Here is a 24655-nt window from a genome sequence, read left to right on the forward strand (position 1 = left end):
GGCAGTAGTAAGTTAGTGTGAGTAGAAGCTAAGCAGGATTAGAAAAGTGGTAGGTAGGTTCCTCATTGCTAGGTCTAAAAGATGATACTATGTATGGTATCCTATAGTATTTTATACAGTTAAGTTTTTAATAAATTTACATAAAGGTATATTTTATCTATTTTCTAAAATGGTTTAGAAAGATGAATGTTAGGTTTACAACAATGTAAGTGGGAAGCAGAATTATGTGAAGGAGATTGCGAGTGATGTTTTCGTTCTTCTATTTCAGTGTTTGAGATTTAAGGTGCTTTCTGATTTTACCTAGGTGCACGTCAACAGACTAATCTCTGCAATGAATCTCTCATGTTAGAAAAGTTGCCTGCCTGTGGAAAATCCTTTGAAGAGATGATGAAGAAAGTGGACTCTAAAAAATGGTGCAACCTGACAGAATTTATCATGTAAGAGTTAGTTTTGGTTGTGATAGTTCTTACCTTATAATGGTGTTTGTCCTTTAAAAAAAGGATCATCTCAAATACCAAAAACACTGTAGTGCCTACATCATCCCTAATATATCCCTAATACATGTAAAATGTTTGTGTTCCAGATAAATTGCAATCCTCCTGTATTCGGTTGCCAGTTGCAGAGGGCTAAGCTGTAGCTGTTAAGTCCCTGCAATATGGCCACATGCACACAGAGCTCTTAACTCGAAGAGTGCTCAAAATAGAGCACTTTAATAAAAACTAACCAGTGGGCTAATCAGTACTGGCTGCTATTGCTTTTACCTCAGACAGTTGTGTTTATATTTAATCTCTATTTCTGTGCATTTTAGGCAAATGTTACTTAAGTCAGGTTTTTTTTTTCTGTGAAACCTCTAAAGCGATGTGCTTTTAGAATCACGCTGTTCTGTTTTCTCTGTTGGTATCAGTGCAGTTCCCTCCTCTGATTTCTTTTTTACCGTAAGACGACAGGAACATTGCCTCAGACACAGTTTCAGAAATCCACCTCTTGTGTGAAATTGTCTTGTGTCCAAATGTAAAATGATTTGTCCTATTGAAACTGCTGCGGCTTGTTTCTTTGCCTGCCAGATAGCATGGAGAGAGTGAGCACCACTCGTTTGGTTTGGATGACTAAAATACTGCAAGACTGACAGTAGTGAGGGTGACATTTTTATTTTCTTATCTCTATTCCTGTTCTGTAGTTGCTGGAGGTATTTAAACATATCTCTATAAAGCTGCACACTTCAAACTCTGCTCTGAAGGAAACTCGCGGGGCTTATGTAATTGGTGGCATTTTTGGCGTTGTGGAGCATCTGCTTCTTCAGAGCATGTCTGCTCATGCATAATGTTTGGTTTTCGGAAGCGCCGAGTACCCTCTACACCAGCTGAAATCAGAGGAAACCGCAGGTGTTCAGCACTTCAGAAAACGAGGCTCAAGTGAATTAGCTCTGGTGTGGCGCGAGCCAGCCTGAAGTGGAACATCTCCCTGGATTTGGAACTGCGCTGGTGCTGTTTCGGGGGCTGGCAGGGTAGGCACCAGCTGGCTGTCACCACATCCATTACAGCATCATTTAGCCCCAGATATGTTCTTGTCACACGTGGCCTTTGGACTTGTCTCCTATTTATTATCACTTCATGTGATGCAAGATTTTGCCATCTCCTTATGCGAGATTTTAACTAGCTGATCACCAATAGACCCGATAGATAATGAAATGTTGGACTGCTCTGTTATGTTGCAGCACTTCCCCCTGTTTCTCTTACCACAGACACCCGTGTTGAGATGTCCCACCTGCTGATAATGTTCCATAATCTCACAGCATATTGACAACTTAGATGCTGTTCCTTCTTAGCACTTTTGTTTGCACGCCCTAGATGACTTTACAACCTTACAGCCTTTTAAAAGGTACATTATTAAAACTCATGGCATTGGAGTGAAAGATGCATTCATACAGCTCTCTCCAACTGTGGGGAAGAGCAATTACTTATCCAGCTGGTAGAAATTGCATTCAAATCTAATAAAGACATGTGCATCTACAAAGGAAAATAAAATCCTTGCAATGCAGATATTATTAAATGTCTGTATGTTATGGGGCAACAATTTTAATTTTGCAACTCATCTAGGTACAAGTTGTTTTACTTATTTTGAAGGAAGCACTGTAATTTTACTCCATTTGATCTTCGTCACAGTTGTATTATAATCACAAACCTGAGTTCTTTGCTAATTTCTCATTCATATTGATAAGTGTCCTCAACTAGTGGGACTACTTGCAGTAGTGAAAGGTACCGACAGGAGTCAAAATATTAGACTCTGCCTTTGTTAATGCAGGTGAAGAAGCAAGCAGCTTTTCGCAAGCCTTGTGCTAAAATTTCTTCAAGAGTTGAAATATTTTGGTGCAAGGTTTTTCCAGGGTTTGGAGGTGACTGAAGTCTGAGTTCTCCTGACTTTTAGTTAGAGTTAAGAATCCACCTTGCTTTTATCCATTCCAGTTGCACTTCCCCTTTGGTGTCACTTCCATTCCCTGTACAAGGCAATTCCTGCCTATCTATGGAGATTATTTTGTCCAAAGTAATCGGTTAGTCTGAGGCTTTGCTCATTTTTCCCTATATGCAGTACCAGAAGAGTTACAGCCTCTTCCAAAGAAAAATCTCTTACATTTTTACATAATATACAGTTTTATAAAACTTTCTATCACTTACATTTCAAGTTCTAGCTTAGGAGAGAGTAGAGGGAGGAATTTGTTTTGGAATTTATTTCCTGAATCAAGTATTAATCAAGCATTATCCGTCTGATTACAAAGTTATGTTAAGGGTTCATTGCACTGAAGAAACAGCACATTTACATCTACCTTTAAGAATTTTACTCTTTGGAGAACAGCCATTACGATTTGACGTCATGCTTTATATATGAATCATGTAGGCTAATTTCTTCCAGCTCATTGGAGGAACCCTGATGGATGGGACTGAAACACTTCTTTATTTGGAGTATTCTGACAAATGAATGAAAAAATGGTATTTCTAGCCATAGTGACTTAAAATTCAGATGTTTAAACCTGGTAGTATTAGTTTACCCCGATTTTACATCTAGGCTCCAGCAGTAAAAATTAGTCAACCTGGATCAGATAGTGGGTTAAAACTGTGAGTTTTGTATGACCAAAACTGTTTTTTCATACAGTAATTTCTGCATGGCGCTTTTCACGTACAGCGATCTTGCAAAATTGGCTTTGTATCTTATATCAAATGTCATCATTTATGAAAATCTGCTTCTTTTCTAAACTCCCTGTTTTATGGAGGAGTTTTAGCTCTTCATGCTGAATGGCTGTCCTTGGTTGTGGGATGGTAAATAGCAATTATCTACATTGCTTCACTGTTTGACCAAACAGTCGTGAGAGAGATTTCAGTGACTTCAATTTGCTGTAACTTAATTATACTGTAAGATTTTCTGACAGCTCCATTACTTACTTCTTAACTTCGTTCTTAACAACCTCGTGTTCTTTCAAAAGCAGCCTTTTGACTGATTTTATACAGATGAGGCTCTCGTGTGTGGCAGCTGGTACTGGAAACCAATATAAGCGTTTTAGCCTCCACCGCCGGTCTTGACCTTGCTGGAAATGTATAACGATCACACCTAAACCATAAAATTTCAGGTCAAGTTTTACAGAAGCACTATCAGGAGAAAGTTTCCCTCTTAGTTTTTGCATTTTACTGTGAGGATTCATACAGAAATTAGGATACAAATCCCCTGGGTCAGATTGTCCAAAGGTATTTGAAAGCTTAAATATGATGAGGGATCCAAGTCGGATTTTAAAATATTTTAAGTCATTTAGACACCATGGGTTTCAATGGTTCATGCTTGGACACCGGGGTATGAAGGACAACCAGAAATACCTTACAAGAAACGTAAAACCTTTAAAAAACAGCTGGAGACATTCATTGACATAAGAGGAGGGGATCAGCTGTTCATGGTTTTGCTGATGCCTTTAGGCTATTCAGAGGGAGCCCTGAAGTTGAAAATGTGACAGAGTGGTTTAAATGACAGGAAATTATGGCACATGGCAAGTGAACAAGCAGAGACTGAAGTGTGGGTGAACGCTATGTGGGGAGTTAACAAAAGCAAATAGACTTTTTGTTTGCCAGAAGACTGGAATTTGCAGAAAGTTTTTTATTCTTGATGTGTAATATTTCTGTTATTGTTATATATATACACACTAACATATAGGTTATATAGATAAAATACAGAAATATATAATACATAATAACATATATAATATATTATAAAATATATAATATTTCTGTATTATATTCTTAATATTTATCAACAGCAGCTAAACTTGTAAAATCTACTACTGTCCACAAACCTAAGCTCCTCATTGGCAGTCAGATGTTTTTCACCGTGCTCTATGCGATAGATCCTGGTCTGGTTACAATGGGGCTGTAGTCGAGAGGCCAGATATGACTAATTTCTTAAGCAAGAGGCCAGATGAAGATGGGAGTACCCAGAGCTGTCTTACATGAACCTGAACAAATGTTGCTTGTTGCAGTTGCATAGATTGCTTTCTATTCTTAGCTCACGAAAGGGTTTTCTAAGTACTTGAACTAGATCCTGGAAACAATTTAACTAGAACAAACAGTCTCTAAACAAATCTCCATGTGTCTCCCAGCCCTAACCCCTATGGAAATATGGGACCAAAATGTGCTCATGCTGGTTCTCAGTGGCTCGTTAAGCACTGGTATCTCCTCTCTCTTCTGCATCCTCATTTTCCAAACATTTTTGAGTGTACTTACTAGCATTTCATTAATTTTGAGGCCAGAGAGATGGCTATGGCCAATGGTCTGCACTGTTGAATTGCATAGGCCACACAATCTGCCCTGTAGTCACTATTTTAAACCCTGTAAGAGTGAGCGAGTATCTTATGGGAAGTCATCAACTCTTCTTTTAAAAGATATCAAATTAGTATTAATCCATTACATCTACAGACAGATTGTTCCAAAGGGTTCACTGTTCATAGTCGGAGGAAAATGTGTCTTGTTTCTCACCAGTTCGCCTGACTCCAATTCCCAGCGATTATGGCTTCTTACATATTTCCCTGATACAGTAAAAATCCTTCTGTTGTCAGAAATCCCTTTTTCCCATTACAAGCAAGTCACTTTTAAGTCACCTCTAAATCACTTTTTTTTTTTTTTGGTAAATTAAGATCAAACTTTTAAAGCCTGTCATGGTAATGCATGTATTTCAGACTTCTTGAACCCTTTGCAAGTTTTGGCAGCTTTTCTTTTGGAGAGTGGATTCCAGTCTGGAATTGAAGATTTCACCCAGCAATAGTTTGCATAGTATTATGTACAGACTCCCTGTTTTTTTCTCTAATTCGACTGGGTATTCAGCATTTTTCTTCTGCCAAAATATTTGTGTATTGCATTAACACTCCTAGCTGCCTAGTAATTCCAGGAGGACACGCTTTAAAAGCTGTACATGATTTTAAGTCCCTCTCAGAGTGACTTGTAAGTGTGACGTACGTTATTTCTTTCTGGATCTATCATCTTGCATTCACCAGTGTTAAAATGCATATGATTTAGGTAAGTCCACATTTATAAGTGATCCAAATCAGTCTGTGTAACTACATCAACGTCTTCTACTCCTTCTTTACCATTTACTATTCTATTTGCATACTTAAGCAAAAATTATTTGTTTGCTTCATTTCATTGATTAAGATATTGGCCAAAACTTTTGCAGCTGCCCTCCATGAATGGCAATTACTTGTTTACCATTAGTTTTCCAGTTGCATTTATTATTAATTCAAGGGCTACCATGATTTTTCATGGGTTTTTTTCATCAGAGTGTTTTAAACAAAGTTTGATAAAACATTTGGTCTTTAAACATGAATGAATGCAATACAGTGATTATAAGGAAGCATGTAGTATCTGCTCACACTGAAGTCCCAAAAGATTAATTTGAAAAATCCGTAAGAAAATGTTTTGGACTCCATGTATGCATTCCTGGTTGATTGGCTGCTGTGAGAACAAATACTATAGGGGTGAGAAATACAGATCTATATGGTATGACAATGCAAAAACCTTTAGTACCAATGTATACCAAAAAAGAGACATACATAAAGAGCTTTGATTAATTAGAAACTTTTCCTTAGTATATGATACCAAGTCTTGTTAGATTAACTTTGATCTTTGCTGTTGGTTAATCCTGCGTTGCATTCCTCATAGACAAAGAGTTATACTACTTTTTTTCGTAAGGGCATCCAGTAACTCCATTCAAAGGCAGCTGTTAAAAAAAGGCCTGTCCAAATTGAACTATACTGTCGCACGATCCAGTCAGCTTTCTTGATTTTATTATTATATCTAGAAATAAAGTATTTTCAGTGGTAGCAATAGGGCTAACGGCATTGCTTTCTGACATTCACGTCCTCTTTTTGTTGACGTACCACCAAGCACCTCCTCTGTTTAGAAGTATGTGGATCTCCTTATCATTCATTTGGGCTTGTTTAAGTTTTTCTGCAATAAAAATGTTTAGGCTGTAAGAATACAGAGAAATAATCAAGGGGTCACTGCTGGAAGAGCGAAGTTGACCATGACGTAGATGTTTAGTCATAGGCCATCTCCTTTCTTGGATTGAAACGTTAAGAGTTGATGCTTAATTTACTTGGCTGCCAGAAGGATCCTGTTTTAGGCAGAAGATGCACATTGTGTGTCTGGGGCACTGGGCAGCAGATGCCACTACAGAACGCAACCCTATTGCCATCACTCAGGCAAGTGTACCAGGAAATCAAAACGAGGGCAGGATACTGCGTGGTTCTGGGCAGGGAAAGACATAGTGCAGAGAGCATCCTTACCTCTGAGTAGAGCTGATCAGTCTCTCTCTGATGTCGTTGGGGACAGTGATGGCAAACGAGCCCGGAAAGTGATCTTCCTTCAAAGACATTCCTTTCACTCAAGAGAAATGGGTGCCTACATGTTTTATACACGTCTTTTGCTGCACACTTACTGAGTTGTATCCTTATGCATCTTGTCACTCCAACAGTCCTCTCTTGAATGGAGTCTCCACATAGACAACTCCAAGCTGGCATGCCTAAGGAGCACATCCCCAGACTAATTCCTCTCGGATCCAAAGCAAACTACAGAGTGCTTTTCATTAGCTGAATCAATAAATGAAATAACAGTTGATAACGTAATACCCAAAATAGGTAGTGCTGGTATGTAATTTCCAGTCTTTGAGTCCACTAAACATTTCCTGAGGGCACAAACCAGCCTCAGTTCCTTCTATTTGCTATTGGACTGAAATGGAGAAATGCAGGATTTGATGGTTATCTTTGATCTAGGCAGGTGCCATCTATTTCAGTGTAAGGCATTCTATTACTTCAAGCCAATACTACTGTTGCAAGAGCCATCTCACAAGTGTACAAAGTCTCATACCTGCTACCGGGGAGCTCCCAGCCACTCATTCTGTTTGCCAGCCAAGGAATAGCTGTGGATCGAGAGGCCGAGGGCGAAATAGCAATTTGTGTTTTGGAAGAGAGTTCTAGCAGAGTAGCGCATGTAACGAGAAGATGCGGCTTCTCTGTTTCAGCAAAAGAATTGATTGTAACAGACGTCTTCCTGCAGTCCCTACATTTCTTTTTACCTCATCCAGCCTGTCTTCACAGCCCAGAGAGCCCCTAATTTGCTGTGAGGCAGTGCCTGTGTGGCGCTCCTCTATGGCACCTGGAAGATGTTGCAATTCCGATTTTTCCAAAGTTTTAGATTTGAGTCCTTAGCAGAACAGGAGAGGGCAAAACTCATCTTTAACTATATGTCTGAAGCTGATTCATTCCATGTATGTGTGTAACTGGTGGAATTCCCTCCTTTGCTGTGAGCGTGGTCCAAGGTCTGTCCCCACGTTGAACAACCATTTTATTTTCTGTACAGCCTCAGTGTAGTTTTCCCAGAACCCTTTACATTAAAAACAAATCCTATAAACAGAAGCAGTAGGCTTCAATCCCATTGAAAATGACAAAGGAGGTCCACCCATGTTCTGTACAGATGGTGAAGATTTGAAAAAGGAATTAAGAAAAAAAGATGTGCATGACTAGAGCCAAATTTGATCTAATCTTCTGGAAAAATAATCTTAAAGCTGTTGCTCAATTTTAAAGTCAATGGGAGTTTTGCCTGTTACAATTTGGCCCAACTAAACTAAACTAATCATAAAAGTGCCTAGTTTTCAAAGAAACAGAGTAAAATATTAAAGAAAAGAAAGCCAGATGACATTAAGATCAATGGGAAAACAAACTGTGGAAGAAACATGTGCAATCCAAGATGAAATTATATGCCCCCAGTTCTTAAAGCTTGGACCTAATAACTTCTGCTGGCTGAGCGTGTATGTAAGAGCCCTCCAAACTGAGTCATTTTCTTGGTCGGTTGTACAAGTTTTTTTTGTCTTCTCCATTGACTGCTGCAGGAAGTCTGATCTAGATGCTGGTCGGTGATTGCATCCAGCTGCTAATGTCAAAACATCTGTAGGAGAGGAATGTACTGCGAAAATCTCAGACAAACCACTGGGTTTGTTTTGAAGCTGAGGTGAGGCGCTGATTCGTGTGAGCTAATTCCCTCCCACAGTAACATGTCTCACAATTAGAAAGCGGACACCTTTGGCTCATTTTTTTCAACGTTATCAGAAAAGTCTCAGTTCTGGATTTTTGCATGTGATTTTCTCATATGAAAGACAAACTGGAGCTGCCTGGATCTGAATATTTGAGTGGCCAGCACACATGTGATTTTAGATCCAGAATAGTACTGCTTAAAGGGAGTCCCACTCTTCCTCAGCTGTGCCATGTAGGGGTGCGTGTGTCCGTATTTGCGTTAGGTTTTATATCCCGGTAGACAGACTAGTACGTTGGTTAAGGTTTATCCTGGACAAAGTAATGGTAAAATGCTGCAAATCACAAATGTGCTTGCACAAGAAAAGCTCACTGTATTGTTGCCTGGTCTCCAGATTATCTTCTGCAATGTTTTTGAGTAATGTTCTGCATGTGTCTGAAGAGTAGTTCTCTTTTTTCCCCGAAGATTTACTGGGAAAGGGAACCAAAAATTCCTTATTTAGCCTGGTGTAAGCCCTCCCAGTTTTGTCAGCCCAGATTTTGTAGAAGAAAATATTCTTTGTCCGCTTAGTGTCTCTGTGAAGGAAGGTTGAAGAAACCTGCACTTTATGTAGCCTCACGTCAGTGTAATTTATTTGCCATGAAGTGTTTGGTGCAGTATAGAAAAACAGGGACTGCTGTGGTAGATGCTAGCGTTTTCTACTTCTTTAATAGGGTGGTCTTCCTTTGGGCTTTCCGTACAGATACGGTTGCTGCTTTTTTTAAGCTCTTAGTGAAATGCAGATAATGCCAATACTTCATCCTTTCTACCTGTCTATTTCTTTCACCTCTTCAAATATCAAAACTTACAGTAATTTTGTATTAAAAAATCCTTCTAAAAACTCCTAGAGGACATGGCAGCAGTGGCAAAACCAGACTGGTACTAATTACCCCCAGGAACCTATTATTTTCCTTCTGTGACTCATGCCTTTCTTTTCAAAAGCAAAGCAAAGTAGCTTATAAATCAGTTAGGTGCAAGCAAGTAAAGCCGTGGAAAAGAATGTCATGTTTGAGCAGTTGTGTTGCCATCGTGCTGGTAGCTGACAATAGCAATTTTTAATTGCAGAAATAATAATGTTTGCCATCTATTATTTAAAAAAATAGGAAAAAAAGAACCCTACAGTTTATATAATCTCACCAGATTGCCAGGTGCAGGGCTGTGCTGAAAATGTGTTCGGGACACGGTTTAGCGGGCATGGTGGTGTTGGGTTGATGGTTGGACTTGATGATCTTACAGGTCTTTTCCAACCTTAGTGATTCTGTGATTCTGTGTGATTCTGTCCATGTGCTGTTTGGGATCAGCCATTCTAGCCACAAAGTTGCTGTGAAGTTAATGCAAAGGTGCAGCTTTTCCCTGAATGAGGCTATATTGCAATATCTTTAAGAGGAACTGCATTTCAGGTGAATCTCCTTTACTTTCATATGAAATACATTAGCTTTGTTTTATATTGCATGGATAAGAGTACATCCTGATGAATGTGAATAAAGGGGTTAGTTTGAATTCAGAGACCAGGATTCCACATCAGACAAGAATACTCCATTACCCGCATAATTGCTTTCCTCCTTATAGAGGCTGAAATATGGTTACTTAATGCAGTTCTAATTTTCTTCCTTTACTACATAGGAGAGGGAAGAACATTTCATACAATTCATGGCTGTGAAAATGAAATCTATATTTGATAATTCCAGATGAGGGACTGAATAGGCTTACAGCTTTGGACACTCATTTCTAATATTTTTTCTCTTTTTAGTGCAAAGTTATGGCAATGCACTCCTAAATCTGCATCTGCTGTGGCCACCTTACATGATGCAGAAAGGTGGTGAAAAACATTCATGAACATCGAATTTTTAATTAATTATTCCAAGTATGACTTCTGAATTTTAACGATGTGTTAAGGACACTGGCATTTATGAATTCTGTGAAGACCTGCAGACCGTTTTGCTTATAAATGCAAAGCCATCACTTTGTTCTGCAGCATATTGGACTTGATGATCTTAAAGGCCTTTTCCAACCTAAATGATTCTACGATATTGTAGAAATAGCTATGTTACAAACTAGCAAAGCCTTATCAGCTTTTCATCTGATGAGATTTCTTGGGCTTTCGTTTTAGACACTGGAAATCTCGCTTTTTACAAAGAAAACCTTGCTTTGAAGAGCTTCCTTGAAACCAGTAAACGAGTTGAATGAACAGGATGAGGAGAAATTGGCCAATCTTTTGGGAGGCTGTTGAATTAAATACACAAACTTCAAAGAGCTCAGATTTGGTGACGTGAAACAACGTTACGTGTTATTTTTACCACAACTCATGTTGTAACTGCAGTCTACAAAAGCCTAAACTCAGGGATGCCATTGCTGAGGAATGGGGAGAAGAGAAGGTGATTGGAGTTTGTTCTTCATCAAGAATAACTGTTCTTTCTTGTTAAACCACTGGAGACACTGGGTCTGCCGTTGAGAAAGCTGTATATGACTGTATCATGTCAAAATAGTGTGCTTTTGCAGCCCATTCCCCATCTCGTCAAGGTTTTTAAGAGCTCAGACCTTCCTTTTCTTCAGTTTACAGATAATTTTGCTAATCTTTATGAGAGTTCTTAGCAGTGTGAGAAAAGAGAGGGATCTTCTGAGCCTGCTACTAAATAGGGAAAAAAAAAAGACCTTGTCATTACCAATAGCTGAAAACTCTTAAATTTTTAATATCAGATTTCAGTTTTTCAAGTCCTTTTTCAACAAGTTTTGTCATCTGTTACATTTATTTGTCACGAGTCATTGTTTTCAAAAAAAGAATGAAATCTGGCATTTGCCAAAAAGGTCACCAATGTAAATACTGGTAATTGCTTCTTAAAGTTCTGAAAGAGTTTTCAACACTGGTGAAGTTAAGGTCACCAGAAGACACCAGTTAGAATATTTTAGCAAGGGTGCTGTGAGACAAATTGATGCGTACCGCAGTAGATGCATTGGACTAATGGCTGGTAGCTTGCACCCACAAGGTGGGATAGGTATGTCAGTGCTTACTTTACCAAGTCAAACAACAAATAGTTCAAGATACAAGAATATAATAATCCTAATGAGTAAAGTCACTTGCAAAAAATAATGTAAGCAATTTAGAGGTGATGTTAGAAAGCACTCCACTGTTAAATCTCATGACTATCAGCTGATCTGCCCTTTCACACCTTTCATGCCCTCTTTGAAGTTTACTATGGCAAGATCAGCAATAGAAAACAATCTTCATGCAGCTTATTATTAAAGATTGTATTTCAAAATAAGCAATACATAAGATTTCTGTCTAAAGTTACGTGGTGGTAAAATAATATGGCATAACTGATAGACTGGTATCAATTATGCAAGGCAAATATCATAGCGTATTTTTAGAGGCAGTGAAAATGCGAAAGAAGATAAATGTGTTACGAAAATGAATACTTAATAAAAACTTTTGTGGTTCTTCTGTTTTGGTTTGCAAGACAGTTTCTGCATTCTTGTTTTCTAAACAGATCAACCACGAACATATAATAACCAAGATTAACTCAGCAGAGGCAAAAAAATAAATTTTCTTGCTTCAAGCTACATGTGGTATTAGTCATGTGGTTAACTGTTGACAGCACGATGAGGTATGAATTAATACTACCCATTTGTTCTGTATTCAGGGTCTTGTTTCAATTACAGAAGTTTATTATATAACGATACTTTAAAAAAAGTATTTTACATGGTTAATTGACAAGACTCTGGCATTTCTATTTACCCTTACAAAACAGTATATAATTCAATGCTGGAAAGTATATCCAAGACAACAAATGCAGTGTTCTGCACTCTTCAAGACGTTAGTCACCTTCTGCAGTCTATTGTATAATTTGCAAAGGGCAGAGATACATGTTGCTAGCTGCACTGATAAACTTGATGGCTATGTATGAAATGACGATCGTACTTATGAAAACTAAGAGACGTACAGCAGCCTGGTAAAATGAAAGATTTTTTCTATGATAAGAGCTGAATGTGTAAGGGGTGGAAAGAACAAAGGTTGCCACGGCATAGTGCATAGGTGAACAATTAAGAGCACTGTTCTTTTCAGCTTTCATGAAACTGATGTTTTACATTTCTCTTGGGTATACGAATGTCCTTCAGACATGTCAATGACTGCTAAAATTTACCATTCATATTAAGGTGAGTATCAGTTCATAACATAGACAGGTTTTGGGAAGGGAAATGTTAAAATGAACATTCTGGCATCTAGAGCTGGGTTCTGTGTCTGCCTCCATTACGGAGCTTGCGGGGCTAGGAGTTATCACTGAGGCCCTGAGTCTGATTTTTATCTGCAGGAAGGTAGCTTAAGAAGCAGAATGATCTTAAGATGGTCTATGTTATGTATAATTTATCACATTGCACTGTAGTCTATCATGGATTTTTTGCATCATATTACTGGGGAGTATTTATACCTAATACATATCTAGGCTGACATGTAGTATACAGGTGTAAGGTATTAGTGTTACTGCTTATGAAAAAATAGGTACAAAATGTAAGATTGTTTCTCCTTTTCACTATTGCTGTGCACAGAAAAAAAAAGCTTCTTTACCGTCAGTGTGAGAATGAGGCAGTATTTTCATTATCCACAGAGGAATTAGATAAAGGCTCCTCACTACAAGAAGGACATTGAGGTGCTGGAGCGTGTCCAGAGAAGGGCGACGAAGCTGGTGAGGGGTCTGGAGCACAAGTCTGATGAGGAGCGGCTGAGGGAGCTGGGGGTGTTCAGTCTGGAGAAGAGGAGGCTGAGGGGAGACCTCATCGCTCTCTACAACTGCCTGAAAGGGGGTTGTGGTGAGGTGGGTGTTGGTCTCTTCTCCCACGTAACTAGCGATAGTACGAGAGGAAATGGCCTCAAGTTGTGCCAGGGGAGGTTCAGGCTGGATATTAGGAAAAATGTCTTTCCTGAGAGAGTGGTGAAGCATTGGAAGAGGCTGCCCAGGGAGGTGGTGGAGTCCCCATCCCTGGAGGTGTTCAAGGAACGTGTGGATGAGGCATTGTGGGACATGGTTTAGTGGGCATGGTGGGGTTGGGGTGATGGTTGGACTTGATGATCTTAAGGTCTTTTCCAACCATAGTGATTCAGTAATTGGAACAGGCTGCCCAGGGAGGTGGTGGAGTCCCCATCCCTGGAGGTGTTCAAGGAACGTGTGGACGTGGCACTGCGGGCCATGGTTTAGTGGGCGTGGTGGGGTTGGGGTGATGGTTGGACTTGATGATCTTTCAGGTCTTTTCCAACCGTAGTGATTCTGTGAAAAAGTAAAACCACTACTTGGCTAGTCACGGTGCTTAAAAATTAACAGACACCCTAACAGGTTTCTTATGGCAAGGGTTTGTAGTCTTTCACAGGTGATGTGCCATACTACACTGTTCTTTCTTGAGTTAAGGTAGAGCTTAGCAGGACCCAAGAAGAAGTTGCATAAACTCAGCAGAGCCAGAAGCTGAGAACCAGCTGCCTCTCTCAGGTGACACCCTCAAGCTGCTGGGTCCCCTTGCTTCTGATCTGCAGCTAGTCTTACTGAACGTCATCCAAAATCTCCTGCCGTAGTCTTTTTTGCGCCTGCTTAGGAGGCTGCTGACTTGTCCTTAAGCAACTTCAGGGAGTGTTGCAACACCCAAGTCTTCCATAAGCAGTTGTGGAGAAGGAGTAGGGCCCTTCGGGTCCACCGTTTGCTTTTGTTGTCTGTACGAGATGTCAGAACAGACTCGGGAAGCCACAAAGCACATCAAGAAGTTACTTAAGGGGAGGGCATGTGTCTTTATCTCCACGTAAGAGGGGAAGATGTAAGAAAGGGAAAAAACCCACATTCAATAGTGGACAGGCTGTACCGTCAAAGTCATGTTAAAAACAAAATCATGTACTTGAATAGTAGTTAAGCAGGACTTTTCTATACATGGCACTTCCCCTACCTGACCTTTGTGCTATACCTTAAATTCTATTCTAATGTTATTAGTGTTCCTCTTATTCTGTGGTTAATTTTTCATCAATTTTGGTTTCATTTGTGAACTGTCCATGGACAGATTGCAATTTTAAAGAATGTGTTTATTATTCAAAATTGCAAAAGTCAACTAGTAGTTGACGTGATCTAAAGTTTAAGATCTGTAATTAGTCCCCTGATTTTTGACTCCTGTTGTTTGTGTTCTGCTTGGAACAGAAAACAACTGCCACTCTCCTCCCGAAGCGAATGGATTTTGTAATTACAGGAATTTTATCGGTGTGTATAAAACCCATTTTCCATAAACAGAAAAAAATCTGCATTCTTGGCATGCTCATAAAAATTAAGTAAGGAGGGGTACAGAAAGTGTGATGGAAAGTTCAACTTAGAAGCAGATGAGTTGTGTTTTTATTTTATTTATTTTTCACTCTGTGCACATGCTGCAGTGGGTGTTTCTCAAAGTGTAAGCCTGGTTGACCTGTGATTTCTATTTCACAGCTGGATATCATCAGATATTTTCTTCCCTGTTTCCACTTTAAGAAATGATGCTGTGGTGTTATAAAAGGCTTGTGCTACTTTGGACTAAGTGGAATCTAATAACAGCTTCCACTCAGCAGATGACACTTTAATATCCTTTTAAAAATGGAATCCGAAGCTGTTGTTTGTAGACGTAAGCAGAATGAACGAGGAGGGCTCTTCTGTTATTTCTTACCCTGTGAGTTTTTGTCTGCTGGTTAGAAAAATGACTGTGTTCACAGGTGCCTGTTTTGAATAGCTGTCTGGAGGCCCAGCTGAGTAGTACTGATCTGGATTAGAGCCACATTTTCTCTGCTTGCGTGGCAGCTTGGTTCATCTAGATGGAAAGAAAAGCCTTGAGCTGCTGAGATGATATGGAGAGTGTGCTGCGAGCGACTAGCTCAGAGCCGCTCTGGGCCGGGGACTGGCTCTTCCCTCCTGACTCTGCCTCCTCCCCAGGTGTTGGAGGATTGGACTGAAGCCCGGTGAGCATTTCATTTTGGAAGCAGTGGTGGGATAATGGTTTTAGCATGGAGTTAGAACATTTTGAGAAAAGTAGTGTCAAATAAACCATTATTCGTAGCAAACTTTACCAGGTGAATGAACAAAGCGACTGATGTGTTTGGGAGAAAGCAGAATTGCCTCAGCGGATGACTGATGCTCGTGACTAACCTGAATACCTGCACGCACCAAGTGCATTTGCACTTGGGCTGACTGGAGGGACACGTGTGCAAACCCGTGGTGGCTCTGGTGGTAATACTTTTGGGAAGGAGTTGAGCTTAGGTAGACACAAGGATAGCGTATTGGTTGCATGTTTCTCCATCACTGACAGTGGCATATTTCAGTGTAATTCTTGACTAGCTTGCTTTTTTTGTGATGCTTTTTTTTTTTTGCTACACAGAACAGGTATGGGATTCATCTGTCCAATGTACTAGTTGTCCTGAACTCCCTTCCTAGTCAGTGGAAACTTAAGGAAGGTGTCTTAAAAGAGATCATATGCATCATGCCCTACAATTATTCCAGTGTCTCCACTGACTGTAAAGGCAGCCTAGTTTCTAAGCATGCAGAAGTTTGCTTTGAAATCTAACCTGACAAGCAATAGTGGGAATGCACCTTCAGATGGTGGTATTAGCTTCTCAGGGCTCTCATCTTCTTTATGCTTGGCCTTTCAAGGAGGATATGCGCTAGAAAATGCTGATGGTTTTCTTGATGAGACTGAAGGGAGAGGCAAAGCTGATGGGAAAGAAAATATACCAGATCTTAGTCTGGTTTTGCCTTTGCCTTGACATGTTCTGAAACAATCTGAACTGGATAGAGAAATAGCTGATTGTAATAGAGAAAAAGCAGACGAGGCAGCAGAGATTGTGCATCTCTGATTTTCAGCACTGGGAAGTATTTACTAGGGATCAAAAGATGGTCTGATCATTTGGGTCTGAATTTTGGAGTACTTTCTGCTTCCCTTCACCTGTTCTAGTACAAGGATTAAAATTTTAGATGTAAAATTTTAAACACTGATGAATATAGCGACACAAAAACATGTGATGTGTTTCAGTGCTTGCCCCAGAAACATGCTGCCTTCTATCACGAGAAGCCCCAGAAGATGAAGGGCTTTCACTAGTTTACCAACTTGACAACAAGTTTGGAACTTGATCCATAAGTAAGAAGTTTTGAAGTTTATATTTCACTTACAGTAACACAAGCCTGATTTGTGTGACTGTAAGGGGTAGGTATGTAATGATTTGTGCTACTTGTAGTCAACTGATGTCACTTGACAGGTATGTGTGCGGTCTGGTAGAGAGTACACATCTGTAAGGCCGGGGCGTTCCCTAGTGTGTTGTCTGTATTTTTATCTAGGTGATATTTTAATTGTGCAGCTGGCAGGAATTGTCACACATTAACCCTGTTAATTTCAGAACCATACCTCATTTTTTTTGCCTTTCCTCCATTTTCTGGTTCTTGTACTTCAAATATGAGGTGTCTTGTGGATATATGTTTTTGGAAAGTTAAAAATGATTTTCTAAAGAAAATGCTCTGAATTCAGATACTACTTTGAGCCAGAGGGGAGAATTTATATTAATGATATCGTGGGTTAACCTTGGTGGGCAGCTAAGCACCACACAGCCCCTTGCTCAGTTCTCCCCACCTCCGCCCCAGTGGGGCAGGGAAGGAGGAAAGGAAGAATAAAAGCAAGAAAACTTGGGGGTTGAGATAAAACAAATAAATTGTTTAAAAAGTGAAGAATAAGTGGAAAGAGAGAGAAGAAAACAAAACAAAACAAGTGATGCAAAGGCAGTCGCTCACCACTTCCCATGGGTAGACCAATGCCCAGCCAGTTCCCAAGCAAAAAGATGGCTAACCTCCCTAAAACCCCCTCTTTTCCCTTTTATTGCTGAGCATGATGTTATATGGTATGGAATATCTCTTTGTTTAGTTTGGGACATCTGCCTGGTTGTGTCCCCTCCCAGCCTACTGCACACCCACCGATCTTTTCACTGTGGGGGGCAGAGTGAGAAACAGGGAAGGCCTTGATGCTGTGCAAACACTGTTCAGCAAAAGCTAGGGCATTAGTGTGTTATCAGTACTGTTTTGGTCAAAATTGTAAAACACAGCACCATATGAGCTGCTATGAAGAAAATTAACTCTATCCTAGCCAAGCCCAGTACAATCTCCAGCCCTTATTCCATACCATTTACATCCTGCTCGGGAACTACACTATCCAATACATCCTCATTAACCACCAGCCCCCTTCCCATCCTTTGATTTATACCCGGATATCTTCCCTTAGTCTAGAGGTCATCCCTCTGAAATGTCCATAACATGTATACTGAGTTCATTTAGTCCATGACTTGGGTTCTCTCTGTTACGGTGGTCGCTCTGAACAGGAGAGACGTGTTGTATTGAGTTACTGGACACCAAAATCAGCCCAGGTTAGGTCACTGCTGCACTTGTTCAGCTTTTGCAAGGCACTTTCTCTGTTGCTTTAGGTGATTCCTGCTGTGGTACTTCCTAGAATAGACAACTCAAATCATGGGTTATTTTCCCCCAAGGTTAAATCTCCTTGAGGTACATGTTGGGTTTCCCCATCCTCCTGCATTACCCACCAAGTGTACGGAGTCCTTGAGCAAAAGCAATCCCACAAACAGGTTTGCCTTTTCCCAAGGAAGAAACAAACCATGCTGTCTTTCCCAGCCATTTCCCTGCATGCATTACAGGGACCTTATCTCCTTCAATATACAGGGGTTTTGTTTGGTGGGGGCCAGGTCAGTTACCTGATCCTCTGGTATTAACTAGCCAAGTGGCTTCTGCTAAATTTGCATCCCGTTGCTTCTATGTCCCAGCGCCCATCCCTTTCAGTATGGTCTTTAACAGTCCGTTGTATCTTTCGGTCTTTCCAGCGGCTGGTGTGTGATAGGGAATGTGGCACACCCAGTCAGCGCCATGTTCCTTGGCCCAGGCGCTAATGAGGTGGTTTTGGAAATGAGTCCCATTGTCTGATTCAATTCTTTCTGGGGTGCCGTGTTGCCAGAGAACTTGCTTTTCAAGGCCCAGGATGGGGTTTCGGGCAGCGGTTTGAGTTACAGGGTATGTTTCCAACCATCCGGTTGTAACAGATGACGTTTGCCATGGGGGGTTTGTGGCAGTGTGATATAATCAGTCTGCGAGTCCTCCCTTACTGGTACTGCAGCCACCGTCCTTTACACCAGAGAGGCTTTACTCGCGTGGCTCACTTGATTACGGTGTGTGTTTCCCATTCATGAATAACCTGTGCAATGGCTTCAGTGGTTAAGTCCACCCCTCGATCTCGAGCCCAAATGTATGTTACATCTCTCCCTGGATGTCCTGATGTTACGTGGGCCCACCGAGCTATAAATAGTTCGCTCTTACGTGCCCAGCATTGGAGCAACCAGGTAGAAATTCGCTCACCTGGCTGATGGGTAAGATCTTTCTGCCTGTCTCAAAGCTTGGTCATGGATTGGGACTGGATAGTTTTTGCCTCTTTTATGATTTATATCTCTTTCCTCTCCTGTCTTCACTACAAGAAGGACATTGAAGTGCTGGTGTCCAGAGAAGGGCAACGAAGCTGGTGAGGGGTCTGGAGCACAAGTCTGATGAGGAGCGGCTGAGGGAGCTGGGGTTGTTCAGTCTGGAGAAGAGGAGGCTGAGGGGAGACCTTATCGCTCTCTACAACTGCCTGAAAGGGGGTTGTGGTGAGGTGGGTGTTGGTCTCTTCTCCCAAGTGACAAGCGACAGGACAAGAGGAAATGGCCTCAAGTTGCGCCAGGGGAGGTTCAGGCTGGATATTAGGAAAAAAGTCTTTCCTGAGAGAGTGGTGAAGCATTGGAAGAGGCTGCCCAGGGAGGTGGTGGAGTCCCCATCCCTGGAGGTGTTCAAGGAACGTGTGGACGTGGCACTGCGGGACATAGTTTAGTGGGCATGGTGGGGTTGGGGTGATGGTTGGACTTGATGATCTTACAGGTCTTTTCCAACCGTAGTGATTCTGTGTGTGATTCTGTCCTGCTGCAGAATAGGCTACCTCTTCTGATTCTTCCTCTCTCCCCCTCTCAGGAGGAGTTTCTTCTCCTCTTACTAACCAAGCTGACCTCTGCTTCCACTGTTTCTTCTTGACTACAGGAGCAACTATTCTAGTTGAGGGTTAGGTCTCTGGTTTAGTCTCAGTACCCATTTGTGTGGCTTCAGAGCAGGAGACCTTCTTGCCCCTTTGAGGGTGTTGGACAGCGGCTCGATAGACATGGGCCAGGCCCCAGCACAGCTTTAGAAGTCGCTGTGTTACACAGAAAGTGTTGCCAAGCTTGCACCAGACAAGAGGAACATGAGACACTTAAGGAGTAGTGGACAAGATGTTTGATGAGTGCTGGAAACACGGGCCTTAATACTTGACAGGGTTGTTCAGAAGCTCTATCCAAAGTGCAAATGTTTAAGCTCAGGATTAAGGGACTAGACACACTGATGTAGCCACTCAGGTTTTCATGGGTTTTGGAAAGCAAACTAGAAAGGGGAAGATAAACAGCTATATTAAAACATCTCTTTGGAAGCAAAACTTATGTGGTTCTGTAAAGATTCTGATATTTATTTTTATATATTTGCACGTCAGCATTGCGGGTGTGCATGTGAGGCTCTGAAATACAGCATTATCTTGAGGATCTATTCAACTTTGGAAGAAAAAGAACTTAAAGTGGATGCAACTCCTCAGCCTTTGAGGAGGTGTGAATACTTAGGAGGCTGCTGAAACAGGCAGTAGCTTGGGTGCCTTTCTAAGGCAACCCTTGATTTACTCTATTTTCTCTGAAGAGAGAATTGCATCCCTCGCTTTCTGCTTAACGAAGACTGTTGTCCCCGCTGCCGTCTCTGTAGCTGCTCTGATTGTACCACTGCTCATAAGGTCTCTGGAAGCAGACTGGGAAACGTTCATGTTAGAGGTCAAGATCGGTGGCAGCCTGGTCTGCAGTGATCACGCCCTGGTGGAATTCACAGTCTTGAGGGATGAAGTGTAGAATCAGCACCCTGAATTTTAGGAGACCCAACTTTCAGTTGTTTAAGGAATTAGTGGATGCGACCCCCTGGGAAACTGCCCTCCGGGATGAGGGAGCAGAACAGAGCTGGCAGCTCTATAAGGATATTTTTTTGAGAGCGCAAGAGCTTTCATTTCCTATGTGTAAGACGACAGGCAAGGAGGGCAGGAGACCAGCATGGCTAAGTAAGGACCTCCTGGTCAAATGGAAGTGTAAGAAGGAAATGCACCGGCGGTGGAACCAGGGATGTGTATTCTGGAAAGAATATAGGATGCTGCCCAGGTGTGTAGGGATGGGACCAGGAAAGCTAAGGCATAGCTGGAGCTGAATTTGGCAAGGGATGCAAGGAATAATAAGGGCTACAGGTATGTTGGTGAGAAAAGGAAGATTAAAGAAAATGTACTCCACAATAAATAAGACAGGAAAACTGATGACAACTGACAAGGACCTAGTTTGTCTTTTTAATTTTTAGGGGGACATTAATCATCACTGGAAGCAGTCTTTTATCCCCATACAAACTAGAACAAGGTCATGTAGATCATGTGAACAAAAAAGCTGTTTTCTAGCAGCAGTCCCTTCAGCTCTCGGAAGGAGGTTTGGTCTGCTGGTAGAAGAGCTTTTCTTTTAGGTCTTGCCAAGCAGAAATGTGTTACCTGCTCCCCATGAAAAGTATTCGGTGGTTGGAGACCGTTAAATGTTAAGTGACACAATAGGCTTCTGTAGCAATTCTGTTCTATGTATTGGCTGTTCCCCTTCATTAGAGATGTGTCTAACAAAATTGCAGCATGTGATACCTTGAATAAAATAACAATTCTATGTAACATGCTTGCGGCTAAACTGAAAATTTATTGCTTGAATGCACTGAAGATGTTTTCTACTGATAAAATTTTCCCATTTTAGAGACAGCAAAATACAGCTAGAACATTATTCTTTTGAGAGAACTGTCCTTATGAAATACTTCTTTTCCTCAAAAACCATGTTATGTCACACAGTTTTGAAAGTACGTAGTGCTTTTACAAAATTTAGCATTCAGACCCCTTCTGCTTCAACGTAATACTCTAATATGCATTAATTAGGCTGATTTTGGGGGGAAATGTGGGGTTCTTTTGTTTGTTTTTCTTGAAGAAGAATCACTGCTGAACAGTATTGAATTGTTCAGTCTAATGTCCTTGTATCAAGATAACTGTCCTCACTTAGGATGTTTAATGCAATTAAATTCTCTGAGCCGCTGAGCTATCTTGTGCTTTTGTACAATTTCTCCTTTCAGCACGCTGTTCAGTTGTATTTTTTTTTTCTCTACTCTCTGTTTGCAAGCACATACCTGTTTGTGCATGGAAGGTCCACAGCCACCCGCATTTAAACTGGGAGGTAAAGAGCAATGCTGAGCAGGAAATAAGTGACAAACGTAAGAGTTCATTTGTAGCTGGTGGGGTGGTATTTGAGGGTGCGGTGTCACCAACCAACTTGTGAACTTGACGCAACTTGAGGTTTTCTGCACACAGATAGTGCTTTGTGCAGTCAGAATACTCCAGGAAGGAAAGCAACTATTTTGTAACAATAAGAACTCAAAATTTAGCCTTCGCGGACATTGTTCAGGGTCCTTTAATTTTGTTATCTCTGACTCTGCCCACTTGAAGATATCAAGGAATATGTCAAGCCCCCTTTCCCTCGATTGTTAGATTCATTTACATTCAGCTTTGTTTTTCTTGAAAGAAGCTGAAGGGGCTATAGAAATCTTGGAACAACGAAGCTCAGTAATCTTGTACAAATGTTGCTATGGCATTCCACAGACTTCAGTGATATTGCTTTGAATATAAATGGGATAGGACTTGATCAACAAGGGCACTTACCATTTGTCTAGATGATGTGGGTCTTGCTATTCTTTGTTTCCAAGTAGCGCTGAAAACACTTTGCAGAAGCATAAAAATACAAAAATATCACACCTAATAAGTTGTGATGTTCATTATTGGCTACAGTTCTGCAAATGAGATCCCCAGTCTTCAAATGAACGCAAACAAGTTTTCTTCTCATTCGTATGAATTATTGCTTTTGGAGTTGAGCAGGGACCTGTGCTTTGAGTTTCAGAAGAAAAGGAGTCTTGCGGTGGACGTGTCCACACAAAAGCTCCAGCACCAGCTGCAGTGTAGGCTCAACTGCCTTCCTTTAACACCAGGTAGATTGGGAACGATACCAGTCCACTCCACAGGAGAATGGAGCTGAGCAAAGCGGTCTGCAAAAATGAGATACACGAGCTCGTTCTGAGGTGCGTGTAGGTAAGGCTAAACTGTTTCTAATATTCACGCTGGCTAATTGGAAGTTACTGTGGTATAATTGTATTGCACTGCGTTGGTTTAGTGGCTTACAGATCTACAGACTGAAAAAGCATCTTTTTGTGATTCATTTACCGTAGGAATAAAGGTTATGGACTAATGTTGTGTAATTATAATTACAGGGAAAGTTGCTGCGTTAGAGTTACCCAAGTTCTTCTGGGGGAATGATTAGTGAGAAACGATTATCTTGCTGCTTGGCCAGATTAATACAGTTCAGTCCCTTGCCACTTTATGGTATTGAAGGTAGGAGGTTTTTGACAACATTATGTAGGCTGTTAAAAGGAGGCTTTTTTACTACCCTTCCCGCTAGAACGCCACCTCCTTTATCTGGGTCTGGAAGTGATGATTTAAATAGCAATAAAACATTACTGTTGAGGAATTCCATTCTAGGTCTGTGGTTTAGTTGTAATTTTGTTTTTCCTGTTGCTGAATTGGAGGGTTAGGATTTTTCAGTGTGTTCAGTGATTTGGCTGGAGGAGGAACTCTGTTCCTACGGGAACACTACTTTTCATTAGACTGAAGTTTCACGGAACATTGCTGTGGCTTAGCAGTGGCCACTCCCACATTGGTTTGCCAGTAAAGCAGTTAATGTCCATGCTCATCTAGATTTTCAGCTACACTTTGAAGCAGATTAATAACAGTAGGATTAATATGTTTGGTTTAATAGTAGGATTAATTCTTAAAGGATTAGGGGCTAGTGCATTGCGGCAGAGTTTGATGGAAAGGAGCACATCTTTTTTTTGCAAATCGGCAGAAGTTGTGCTGGGGACTGCAATGTTAGGGAAGGTGTCTTTGTGATTTTGTATGCATTTGTTTTGCTGTTGAGACTTAGTTCTTCAAAAGAGTTGACTCTAACCAGCGCCCCAGACAAACTGCAAACTCTGTTGCTGCTCATGCAGCTTTCTGTCTTTTAAGCTGCTCCCATGCATCATTTTGCTTACTTTAAAGCTAGCTGCATGGTATGTCTTTCCAAAAGCAAAGCTTGCTTCTGCATTGTGGGGGAAAAAAAGCGCCAATAGCACTTGGAGAGGGTAGAAGACAGTATCAGTTGGTAACACCCACCACAACAGTACTTCATATAATCTTAGGACAAACAGGGTTGCAAAACAGTTCTTGCGAGAAGTCTGACATGCTTTGAAAGTAAAGAGGAATCTAGCTACCCATGAGCAAGTTCAAAACCTGCTTTTCGTCTGTCAAGAACCGTGGTCCCTTTTTGCAGTACCCGGAGAGGTGATGAGTGGTCACAGATGAGCTGATGGCGATGAGGTTCTGTAGGTGACAGCAAGCCTGGTGCACAAGTATTGCCAGGAGCGAAAAACTGCCTCTCGCTAGGGAGTAAGCTATTACCAGGTGTCCGTGCATGTTTCTGTTTTTAAGACTGGAATCAGTGCCCTGAGTTTATTCTGAAAGGTCAGCTTCTTTAGGGCACACAAATGCTGTTGGTCTCTTAAGAACAGTCCCCGTTCCATGTATATAAGGAACGCTGAGATTTCTTTTTGTGTGGCTGAGCTGAACTCCAACGTCTGGTCTATTGTTAAATGGAATTATTTCCTGACTTACTCTTTTCTGCTATGAAATGTGCATTTTCCCAGACATCAAAGATCTTTGACAAGGTCATCATTTTAATGAGAAACTGTGCAAGGGAGAAGCAGTAGGTGTGAAAATCAAGTTTAAAGTAGTCACAAAAGTATTGTGAATTCTTAAATCTGTTTTACCTCCTCACCTTTATGGACTTATTT

General features: G+C 41.0%; 1 protein-coding gene across 1 annotated transcript in view; it reads left to right on the forward strand.

Annotated features, from left to right (window-relative positions):
- RAMP3 (receptor activity modifying protein 3) overlaps nucleotides 1-24655 on the forward strand; it is a 56450-nt gene that overhangs the window by 20940 nt on the left and 10855 nt on the right. The window contains exon 3 of the mRNA XM_059818915.1: nucleotides 305-437. Within this exon, the coding sequence (XP_059674898.1) occupies nucleotides 305-437 (133 nt within the window). The remainder of the gene's footprint in view (nucleotides 1-304; nucleotides 438-24655) is intronic.

The sequence above is a fragment of the Gavia stellata genome, chromosome 6, assembly GCF_030936135.1.
Source record: "Gavia stellata isolate bGavSte3 chromosome 6, bGavSte3.hap2, whole genome shotgun sequence".
Classification (NCBI taxonomy): domain Eukaryota; kingdom Metazoa; phylum Chordata; class Aves; order Gaviiformes; family Gaviidae; genus Gavia; species Gavia stellata.